The sequence below is a fragment of the Pempheris klunzingeri genome, chromosome 3 (assembly GCF_042242105.1).
Source record: "Pempheris klunzingeri isolate RE-2024b chromosome 3, fPemKlu1.hap1, whole genome shotgun sequence".
NCBI classification, from domain to species: domain Eukaryota; kingdom Metazoa; phylum Chordata; class Actinopteri; order Acropomatiformes; family Pempheridae; genus Pempheris; species Pempheris klunzingeri.
The window spans coordinates 10466530-10478629 of NC_092014.1; the positions used below are offsets into that span (position 1 = coordinate 10466530).

Below are 12100 nucleotides of genomic sequence, written 5' to 3' on the forward strand. Positions count from 1 at the left end.
AATAGCTGAATAAGAGGACCTAAACGAACAGGGGACGCAGTAGAGTGGGTGTTCTTTGACTTGTAGGAAAGGAAAGCTGTTTTTAAAGTGTTTTGAAGAAGTAGGTGTCACTGTGACTAATATGGGACACATGAAGTGGTACAAGGCATCGTAAGGAAAGTTTTATTTTTGTACGTGGACATAAAATTGTAAAGAAAACGCCCTAGTATTATAGTAGCATTGACCTCCTGCTGGGGGCAGCAGTGTGCGGCAGCACGCTGTACTTCCGCCCAATGTGTCACACCACCACCGAAGAAGAGAAACGGACCAATAGGAGAGCGGACATTTGTGTTTTGAATGAAACGCGGTTGATGGCAGCTCAACGCTAAGTTTGTTTACCCTGTTCTTGTCACTTTCGCGACGTTGGTTAAAGTTGACTCGTAAAAACCTGAAGGTAATGTGTTTTAAATTATTTCGCGGTCTTCTTCACGTAACTCACAGTCTGGTTGATTCAAAATACTCTTTAAGTGAGGCTGTGAGGTGCGAGCAAACTAACTCGAACTAACGTTATTTATTTTAGCTAACGTTAAGGACCTCAGTAACGTTTTCCTAAACTAGGAGTTTGCTAATACTTGCTAATCGTTGGGAGACATTGTGTGATAGTTCGGTGTTACTTCCTACATCAAGGTTAGGTTTGTTTTCAGCCCTTGTGAACGGACGAATAAGCCTCCTTCTGGTCAACTGCCGATACTATCAGTAGCTGCTCAGCTAGCTAGCTTGCTAGTTACCGTGATTTCTCTCTAGACACCGACTAATGTTCACCAAGCAGTTCAATCAGCTATTTTTAAAACACATCTAATAAGAAATTCTTTGTCTTCATTCAGAGCAATGTCCTCCAGGAAGTCAAATTCCAATGGGGAAGGCTTGGTAAGACCTTTGTGCTCTGTTATGTACAATGTATTCTGCAAAATTATGACCGAAAAAGCTAATAATATTTTGTTTGACTTCCGTTGATGTTAGCCTTTCGGCAGATGTGGAGAGCGTGCCCCTCTGAGAAGTCTGGAGAATGACGTACTGTCAACTCCATCAAGAGTCAAATCAAAGTCACTGCTCAACGCTGATGTCGTGAACACGACAAAGGTGGGGTTGTACTAATATTTGGAAGTGCTCCAATTGTTTTCAATGGCTTTGTGGCTTTTTCTTACCCTCCATTTACTCTAATCAACAGAGTGATGTTCCTCTCTGTGACCCAGAGACCAACGCACAATCTCCATCCACCAACGTGATACAAGCCTCTATTGATATGACAGCTGCTGAGGCAGTTTGTGGACTTGGAGATGTAACATTTAAATCCTTCATCTGTCCTGGTGGGGAGGTTGAGATTACAGGCTCTCCAGTGTATGCAGAGGATAGTATTATTTTGCCCAGGGATCAGGCTATGAAAAACGCTGGTGAAACAGAAGATACAGTCATCTCTGACAGTATGATTGTTCAGTCATTCAGTGACCACGTAGAACACCCCTATTACAATCCTGAGACGAGAGATGCTTCCTTCGTTGACATTTATGCAGAGAGTCTTTGTGAAATTTCAAACACCGCAATGGCTTCTGGAGACTTGGATGATAAAAGCGTCACACAAGATTTCGGAGCTTTTGAGCATGACCGCTGTGGAGACAAAGATGTCACCTGGAAATCCTTTGTCTATGATGGTGGTGAGATGGAAGTTTCTGATGTCACTAGATTACAAGATGAGACTATTCCTCTGCCCAAGGCACATCTTGGTGAACCTTTAGAAGACAACAGTATGATATCAACAGATCCCTCTTACTGTGGCCAACAACTTCAGGAGGAACATGCAGATCATCCCTACTGTGGCGCTGAAAATGGTGTTTGTGTCATCACCACCCTCTCTGAATGTACAAGCGATTCTGAAAAGCCTGATAATGGCCCGAGTGATCTAACCTTCAAATCATTTAACTGCACTGGAGGGGAGATTGAAATTTCAGATGGCACCAAGCTGACAGATGAGACTGCTCCTCTACCAGCTGACCTAACGGCGACCTGCAGTGAGTCATACAATCATGGTGTAGATCCAAGCATGTTAGCTGGTGACCAGAATGTGCAAAACGCTGAGGACCATGTGGATCACCCCTACTATAATATGGAAAACCATCCGTCAAGCCCAAATGGCAACCTCCCCTTTACCTGGGAACCATTATCATTCAGTCTTCATGCTGTCAATGAAGTTAAACAGATAGAGTTACCTGATAGCCAGACAGGTAGACAAGAGGATATTACATTTGGCTCTTTCATCAGTGCCAGCAGTGAGGGTGAGGAATTAGATGGGTCCCCTCTGCCTGATGACCAAGCAGTGATCTGCCAGGCCATGGATAATAACAGTGTACCTACTTCTCCTACACAAGATCATATTCAAGATAACAATGAACAATCTAACAGCCAAATGGAAAAAGAAGTTGTGGCAGATACTGACTCATCAGCTATCAGTACATCTTCAGTGACTGGCACATCTCTACAGGCATCAGATAAATCTGTTAACTGCCCAATGCGAGACGCATCAGAAAAGGACTCGATACATCCTGAGGACAGCGCTTTGCCTTCACCACTTAATATAAGTGAGTCTTCTAACCGCAGCCATCTTGCAGCTTCGACAGAGACTCCTGCCACTGTGGAACAGACTCTGGAACGTGTCTCCCAAGTGCGCTTAAGCAGTGGACACCATAAATCCAACGAGGCAAAAGACAGCGCTCTCGGTTCATCTGGAAATGGACCTGTTCTTTGTAACTCTACAGAAAAACCTCTTGCAGAAAACCTCCCTGAGGTTTTCAAAGTGCTGTCAGAGTGTCCCTCAGTGGCAAAGGCATTGCAGTTTGAAATCCTCAGTCCTATTGTTAGGAGAGCCTCCTTATTTGCATTAAAGGCTCATACGAGTCGCCCTGTGGACCAGTTTTTGGCTGATAGGTCTGCTCTTGAGGATGAAAAGAGCTTAGTGGCTCCGGTCAATGTTGATCCCGCTGGTTTATGGGCAGAGCACTTGGAGAGCCCCATGCCACGTCCTCTATTCAATTCTACAGCACTAGGCTCCAAGCCCCGGACAGACCCGGTCACTGAGCCACTTGAGGATGCGGGTGGGAATCCTTGCACAGTAGAGAAGCTGGTTGGAGATGTCCCTCTGATTCCAGACGGTCCCCTTCAGCAGCAGCTTCGGCAGATGGCAGAGTTCCTCTTCTTGGCGTCAGGAAAGATGGGTCCTGCTGCCATCTCTGCTCCCGTTCTGCCTCCCACTGCCATCACGGTCCCATTGGCAACAGCAACTGCAGAATCCCACAGTGTCTGTGTGGGTACAACTCCTATGAAATGCATAGACCACAGCGTCAATACATCTGGTCAATTTGAGAGAAAGAGGGATTTCTCTGTGGTTGATTCTTGCACTCTGACGGAGCCTCTCCTGTGGAAGTAAGTGTTTCCTCCGGATGAGTTTTTTATCAAAACTTGGGTGTTGTGATGACAACGTGACTAGTTCAGCTTTCTGTGCTTTCTCTGTTTGCCTCTCACTGTTTCCTTCTGCTGATGTGTTCTCAGTTTACCTCCAGGCAGCCTAGAGTGTCTCCCCAGACAACAGCTGGAGCAGAGGTTAAGGTCTAGCATGATCATGGTGGAGGCTCTGGTGCAGCAGTTGACTGCAGCCAGGACACATGGATGTGTTTCTGCAGGCCCTGCACCTTCAGAGCTCAGGGAGAAACTAGTGCAGACAGACCACACTGAACTCAATCAGGTAAGGACATTCTGAGTTTGTACTTCAGCGCTCTTGAATTTTTTTTTTCTCCACAAAGGTGAAAATGTGTGTTTTAATGGATTATTTGTTTTGGGTTTTTTATAGACCACAATGCACAGAGACCTGTACTTGGAGGCCTTGAGCAGGATTGGTGAATTAGAGCTGGATGGAAGTTCCCTACAGAACCTCATCCAGTATATGCAAAACATGAGGATCACATTGGTAAGACACAAAAATGACACGTTCAAAATTGTTTAAAAGAGATAAAGGGCTCTGTCATGTCACTGTGTTCAAGGATTTCTTGCATCTGTACATACATTGTGTCAAATTATGTTTTTAAAGACTTTACATCATTAATGTAAAAAAAAAAACCCTGACATATCTAATTTTGGTCTTTGATAACAATAAAATGTGTGTATTTGTCCCAACAGACTTCTGTGAGTTGTGACACAGATGCTGCTCTCTCTAACATGAAGCAAATGGGAGACGTTGTCAGAGAGGACCATCAAAGTCTTGTTTCACATGTAAGTAAATATCTTTGATATCAACATCATTATTTTGTTTAATTATCCACACGTATAAGTATGAATTGGTTGATGTGTATTTTTCCACGTGTTGATTAGTATGATCAGATGACGTCTCTATTGGAAAAAACAAAGGAGACGCAGGCAGTAATGATGCAGAAAGTCAAAGATGCTTTTCACCAAAAAGATGACATGAGGACACAGATGGAGGAGGCCTTCACAGCCAAGGAGGCGGTAAGCACAGCGGAGAAAAAAAATCAGTGAAATAACAACACAGGCCTCAAAGCTTAACATTTTATGTAGCCGGAGTGGCAGCTTTCCATCTCTGGTGGACATTAATACTAAGTAAAGAAAATATTATGGAGAATCAAATTTCCTTCCAAAGCAAAATTGCCAATGATATGCCTTTTGCTTTTTTTTTAAATCATTTACCGTTACGGGAGTTTTAGTGTGTGTCTTGTTGTCTGTTTCCAGGCCTTCAGTGCAATGGAACAACTGAGAACACACTGTGCCACAGAAATGTCAGAGCTGCAGAGGATTGTGGGGTCTCAGCAAGAACTGTTAGACTCCCTAAAGCAGACCTACCCAGAACAGGTACAGAGAACAGGGAAAAAATTTAACCGCTTTTTTTTTTTTTTTTAGTCTATTCAGCATAACATCCATCAGAATACATTTAATTTCTCTTTTTTTTTTCTCTACTAATGCAGGTTGCATTAAATCAGGCGTACACTGAAATACTGAATTCTGCCTCTGATGTTTTGTCCACAACCATAGAGGAGCAGTCCAGTTTGACGAAAGAGGTACGTTCAGTCACCTTTTTCATATTTTTAGAAGAAACAAAAATAAGCTTTGAAACATTTCCCAAAAGTCACGATCTGCCGGATGCTACCAAAGATAAGAAGCAGCAGAAAGGATTGAAATCTGATACCACAAAGTACTTACAGCAGCATTCACAGTTTGATAGTAGTGTTACATTACCTTTGTATAATTTTACCCCCTTGTTGACAGGAGTTGCTGCTAAGTTTTAGAGGCTAGTGCTCATAATACTGATGCTCTTTTGTGGTCATCTTCTCACAGCTCTGCACAGTCAGAGGCTTTCTGCAGAAAACTGCCCCCATGCTCCTGAAGCTGAATGAGAAGGCAGCTGCTGCTTTGAGAGAGCGGGATGAGCACATCTCTGAAAGAGACCAAGCTGTTGAGGAGAGAGAACAGGTCTGGTGTCTGTAATTTAACTGGGACACACTTACTGCCCTGCAACTCTTTTACTCTCGTCTTTGATCGTTATTTTTCAAGAAATTCAAATGAGTTTGTATTCAACAGATCGAAGAAGAATGGAGCCAAGCGAACTTGAATCTCCAAGCAGCCAGAGAACAGATTGCTGATTTAAACCTGCAGGTGACAATTCTGACTTCAGGTAAAAACTGAGAAAAATGTAACTTGCTTTGGTTATTTCATTCCTGTTGTATAAACAGTACAGTTTTCTTCTTTTTCAGCCTATTCAACTGCAAGCATTTCTTTTTCTTTTTATTAAATTCCAGAGATGGGTGTGCTACGTCAGAAGCTAACTGAAAGGGATGAAGAGAGGGGTCAGCTGGAGAGGAAGGTGACAGAGCTGTCTGCCACCGTTTCCTCCTCTTTGGCCTCCTACACCTTCCTGGAGCAGGCACTCGCTGCTGAGACTACAAAGTATGATCCCTAGAACATAATCTGATGATGGCACACATGTGCTCAGGGATATAAAAGGAAACAAATACTGTGCTACTGAAACATTTTTATCAAGCAGAAATACTCGCTGAAAGACTGCATGCAGGTGCTAAAAAATGTTGTTGTTTCAGGTTGCAGCAGTCATGGAAGGACAGCCAGCTTGCCAAGGAAAGAGAAAATGAGTAAGTGGTGACAATGATTTTACCTTTTGATTTTGTCCACAAAGTTTTATCTTTGTTAAAAATAACAAAACAAACATCGTCACATACTTAACTATATCTTGATTTCAACTTATTTATAAAGGCAGGTCCATTCAGTGAAAAGATGTGTTTGGGCATCCACATTTTTGTGTTAATATACTATATTTGATCAGTGAGGAGCTTGTCTTTCTGCTGCTGACAAGTGGACCACACAGTTGTCCATATCTAGTATACAAAGAAACAAGTATCCCTAAAAGAGTTTAAACTACTTTGATTGTGACAGAAGAATTTGACCTATAGGCGGCTTGTTCTGAGAGCAAAATAACTCCATGCCAGACATCTACAGATGTTACCTAAAATACTGCGTCTAATACGAAGGCCTGTGTTTTGCCTGTGCACAGGTTGGAGACCTCACTGAGTCAGTCGGAGCAGAGTGTGTCTGAGCTGAGGCAGGCTCTTGCTCAAAGCGATGAGCAGCTCAGTCAGCTGGAGGCCTTCTCACAGTCCCAGACCACGCAGATCCAGCAGCTTCAGGATGTTTGCACACAACTCAGTGGTGTCCGGGAGATGAACGAGGTCAGCCGTTACACTTGCAGTACTATTTTGGATGCCAGACTTTGAACGTCTCTGATCTGATTTAGACCCTCTTACTGCCTATATTGTCTAAGAAGACCAAAGCAAAATCTTTGAAAGGAGTCACCTGTGGCATTTTTACACTCATACAACATAATTTGACAAAGTTTATTCACCCTGCTTGCAGTCTGGTTTTCACTCCTTATGAACTTAATACTCTTGTGCTTTAAGTCAACACGAAGCTGAGCCTCTTTGCACACACTATTGAATTCAATCATTTTAGAAAGATAGAAAGGCTCTACTGTTGGATTGGCAGTTATTTTTATATTCAAACAGGAAGATGCTGTCATCATGGGAATGGTGTGTGACTTTTGTTTTATGGTGAATTGCTAGTTTAATGTTGTGTGTGTGTTTCAGTTCTTACAGGTGGAGAATGAGTTGGCGAGGGAGCAGATGGCTGAAAGTGAACGTATGCTGAGGGCCAATCTGCAGAGCCTTCGAGAGAGGAACATTCAGTGTGAGGACCTAAAAGGAGAGCTTAGTCAACTTGAGTAAGTTTAAGTTAACAAGACCAATGTAATCATCTTGACTTTCTATGTATAATTAAAGCTGAAAACGATTATCATATTCATACACTAGTGAGAAATGTTGATTAGATTCAGAGGGTTGCAACATGTCAAACTTTTGTCAAGTTCTTTCCATTATGTGCTATACTTAATATATTGTGTTGGATGCCTTTATCGTATCTGTTAAACAGAATTTTAATGAATTGAAAGTGTTTTTCATTGTATGAATGAAGGTAGGAGCAAATATGAAACAAAAGGAAATAAGTCGCCTATCTGCAAAGGCTTTACATCATACTTGATTAAGATATTTCTGTATCTGTCTGTATGTGTGGTGCAGGCTTAACAACAGGAGTTTGCAAGAGGAGCTGGAAACCACAAGGTCCAAAGCCAGTACAACCCAGCTGGAGCTCGGGGAGAAACGGGCACAGGCAGTCACTGAAATTACTTTGCTGCATCACACACTGCGAGGACTGACCAATGAGCTGCACGCAGCTCTCAATGACCAGGTAAAACATAAGAACTGCTAAATGCAGCTGAAAGCAGGACATTAACCTGTTTTGTCTCGCTTTCATATTTGCCCATGCTTATGTGCTATAAATAGATACAAGCATGCAAGACTGTGTTTCTAGTAGAGTGGAGATTGTACCAATTATGGGAGTTATGGGAGAAACTCTTCAGTTCTCTATATGTGTGGTGTCAGAAGTGGACTACAGTAGTGTGCATAAAAACACGTCTACAGACATGGTTTTTTTTTTCAAGCAGGCTTGTGTGTCTTACTTTTCAGAGACCAGAACCACAGAAGGATAAGGAATCTCAGCCAGTCCACAACATGGAGCGTCGTCATCCCTCCAGCTCCTTTGTCGACAGCATCATGGTTGCATTAACTGCTGAGAAGGAGGGAGAAGGTCCTCCTGGATCAGGTACTGTAGCTCATCCTGCATGTGTCAGGAAGTGATTGTTTTACTTGCACAGAAAGGCAGCTAATTACTGATGAAGCTCATGCTGGTGGTCAGTCTGAAGGGGTCGAGATGTTTTCATCCTCCCTCCATGATCCTCCTCCCAACCAGGGACAAACTCCGGTCACATGCTTACAGTACTTTGAGCATATGTTTATATTGGGGATGATATTATTAATCAATATGGTGCAATAAAATCATTAGTTAGGAAACACGTGTCATTGAACAGCGACACCCACAGATTCACATGTGACAGCTGTTTCATTTGAATGAAAGCGTGTTCAGAAGTGTCATGTATGTCCCCTTTATGAAAGGGGAATATGGATATTATCCCTTGAGGGAGAATATTACTCCTTTAAAAAGTCGGAGGTGAAAATGACACTATTGCATTTTCTTCAATACTTTATTATTGTTTCTTCTTTCTACACGATCTGCTGTTGCATGTTTCTCCCACGGATAATAAACATGGCCGTCATTTCCTGCCTATCCCGGTAAAATGTATGGCTAAAATTGCCCTCTGTACTTTAAATGAACATGTCTAAGAGTAATTTTGATATAGTTAATGATTTGCAGAGTGAGCATCTTAGTTACAATGACCATAACTGAATGAACTTGAAAATTGTGCACCTACATGTGAAAACTCTAAATTCACAATCAAACTCAGCTCAGAGAGGGTTTAAATGTTAAGATGCTAAGATGTAGTTTGCTTTTTCTTCAGCCCCCTCTGACACGCCTGAGTGTGAAACTTTGTTCAGTGAGACAAGCGCCTTCACCCGCGTTGCAGCCGTCACCCCTAAAAAGAATTTGAACGCAGTAGAGGAGTTTGAGCCCGAGGAGGACGAGCAGAGCAGCATGACGGAGCTGTTTGCTGACCTGGGGAGCACCGTCACAGAGCTCATCAGCACCCTGAAGGTAGTGCGACAGCGTAAAGATGATCAGCTGGAGGAGCTGCATAACACTGTGTAAGTGAGACTGTGCATGTGGCGATGAAATGGCCTTTTTTGAGATTATGACAGGCAGCAGCTAACAACTGTTTTGATTATTAATTTTTTTTTTTTTTTAAGCTTCATTGACTTTACCTTTTCATAAAATGTTAGACTATAGTAAAAATGACCGACACAAGTTTCCAGACCACAGTGTGATGCTTTCAGATCATTCAGATAATTACTATTCTGTGAAGTTCTCCTCTAAGAAGAATGAACGGTTGCAGTTGCCAAGTTTTCTTTCATATATGACGATCTAGTTTTATGTGTAGAAAAGAGTATGTTTACAAAAGCTGCATGTGAAGTGTAGGGTGGTGTATCCTTCTTGTCCGACATGATATAATGTATTTTCCAGCCGTGGCCTGCAGGGGGAGCAGCAGGCTGCAAACAGCAGACACGAAGCTGAGGTGTTTGAGCTTAAGCATCAGCTTCACCGCCTGAGCAGCCTGGCTGAGAAGAGCAGCCAGGCACTGCAGCAGAATGCTCTGGTAAGAACTAATGTTCATCTCCTCTATGACGCCTACCAAAACTCAAAATGGGTACAGAAGAGAGGCCGATCGATGGGAATTATCTTATCGTGCTGAGAAAAGCACTGAAAAGTCTCCTTAAAACGGTTTCTCTTGACAGGATGAGAGAACTGTGGCAAAGTTGTCGGCAGAAATACAAGAGACCCAGGAAATTCTAAATAAACACAGGACAGACAATAATGTAAGACACAAAATCCATATATATATATATATATATATATATATATATATATATATATATATATATATATATATATATATATATATATATATATATATATATATATATTAAAACACAGAATACAGTTGGCTAAATGTCAGTGTTTTTGTTCTTAAATTTGTTGACTTTTCACAGGAGTTGCGGAAAGAGGTGGCTGAGCTTCGTCGCTCTCTCCAGCAGTCAAAGGTGGAGTCTCAGTTCCTGCGTGGAGAGTTAAGAAAAGCTGGTGGCCAATCAGCTAACTCGGCACATTTCATGGACGAGAAGATCCAGCTACTGAGAGAGGTACGACCCTGTTACTTAATGGTGTGAGAATCATCAGATACAGCACATTTATTATAATACTGTTTAGGATATTACTGAACTAACGCTTAAGGTTTAATGATTTTCTCATTTGCTTTAATATGAGTCTCCTCTGATTTCAACTGTAGGTGGAGAGACTGAAGTTGAGTCTTCAGGAGGTGGAGCTGGCCAGAGTTAAACTCCTTGATAGGGCAAGAAGACACGTAAGTGTTGGCTTGATAAACTGTACTGATTATCTTTGTTTATCTTCTTATAATAGGATAAGGTTATCTTCATACGTAGCAAAAGAGCCAAAGAACTTTCATCTAAATGAGGATGTATGTTCATGATGTTGTAATGTTTCTCTCAGCAAATCATCCATCAGACCAACCAGCAGAAAAGTGAGAATGAGCTTCAGATATTAAACAAAATGATCAATAAAGTCAGAGAGGTGAGAGATGTTTTTTCATATTGCTCTTATGTGTTCTTTCATCCTTTCAATACTGTAAATACTGTATTTATGCGTGGATATTTGAGGTAATGAATGCTTTCTCCACACAGACCCTGCTGTCTTTGCCAGAAGTCGTGAAAAATTGTGAACAACTCCAACTGCTTGTCGAATACATTGGCTGACCTGTCTGTTATTGCCACCTTCGTTCACTGTATTTATGTCAATGTTTTAGCTTATCCCGGCTCTACGTGTTCATATTTTTAGTGTGATTGAAATAAAATTTTAATATCTCATGGAGCGTCTCTGTTTTGCATTTCAAGAGCAAAGGCAGTGACCGAACTAAAAAGGTTGCATTTTAAAAATGTTTGTCTACTTTTTGTCGGCAAACATTTGTTAATATTTAAAACCATAAACAAAGACACTTAGTTTTAACACACACTATGCTTAAAACAGATGTGTGTTGCTCTAAGATGGATCTGGTCTTTTCAAACACACATCAATAATGTCACCCGGTCAGCATACTTCCACCTACGCAACATTAATCGCCTCCGTCCTTCCCTCACCCCCGCCAGCACTGCCATCCTGGTCCACTCTCTGGTCACCTCCCGTCTGGATTATTGCAACTCACTTCTCTCTGGTCTCCCCCTCAAGTCCCTCCATAAACTGCAACTGGTTCAGAATGCTGCAGCCCGGATCATCACCAGCGCCCCTTCTATCAGTCACATCACCCCTGTTCTCCAACAGCTTCACTGGCTCCCGGTCACATACCGCATTTCATATAAAATCCTCCTCCTAACCTTCAAAGCCCTCCATAACCTCGCCCCTCCATACCTGACTGAACTCCTCCACATAAACACACCCAGCCGGACTCTCAGATCATCATCCTCCATCAACCTCACGATCCCTCCTGCCCGTATGACCACCATGGGGTCCAGAGCCTTCAGCCGCTCTGTCCCCCGCCTCTGGAACTCCCTCCCACCGGACATCAGGAACATCAATACTTTGACCATCTTCAAATCTCACCTCAAAACCTTATTATTATTATTATTATAATGAATATGACAGATTTCTTTCAGTGTCAATATCATATATAAGTGTTTCTATGCTTCTATGCATGTTTATTTTATTTGAATATAATAGTATGCCAAAGCAGTTGGTGAGTTTACTATTATTATAATGTCTTATCTAAGATGTGGTAGAAAACCACCCCTGAGATATTCATATTTTGGTTTTGGTTGTGAGAAGAAAAATGTAAGTACTCTTCATACTAATACTAATCTTCATTCAGAAAATGTGTTCTCTCCACCTGTTGTGGTTATTCAGTATCTTTCTTCAAAAATGA

At 41.9% G+C, this 12100-nt stretch overlaps 1 protein-coding gene across 1 annotated transcript; it reads left to right on the plus strand.

Annotated features, from left to right (window-relative positions):
* Positions 1–867: 867 nt before the first annotated feature.
* Positions 868–11051, plus strand: spag5 (sperm associated antigen 5). Its single transcript, XM_070828258.1, has 24 exons — positions 868–906; positions 1000–1119; positions 1208–3453; positions 3580–3772; positions 3878–3994; positions 4204–4296; positions 4396–4530; positions 4771–4890; positions 5004–5096; positions 5374–5508; positions 5617–5710; positions 5835–5982; positions 6132–6182; positions 6602–6776; positions 7191–7324; positions 7677–7845; positions 8124–8259; positions 9014–9257; positions 9634–9766; positions 9906–9986; positions 10161–10310; positions 10457–10531; positions 10678–10758; positions 10869–11051. The coding sequence occupies exons 1-24, from the start codon at positions 868–870 to the stop codon at positions 10938–10940; spliced, it is 5034 nt and encodes a 1677-aa protein (XP_070684359.1). The 3' UTR covers positions 10941–11051.
* Positions 11052–12100: the final 1049 nt, after the last annotated feature.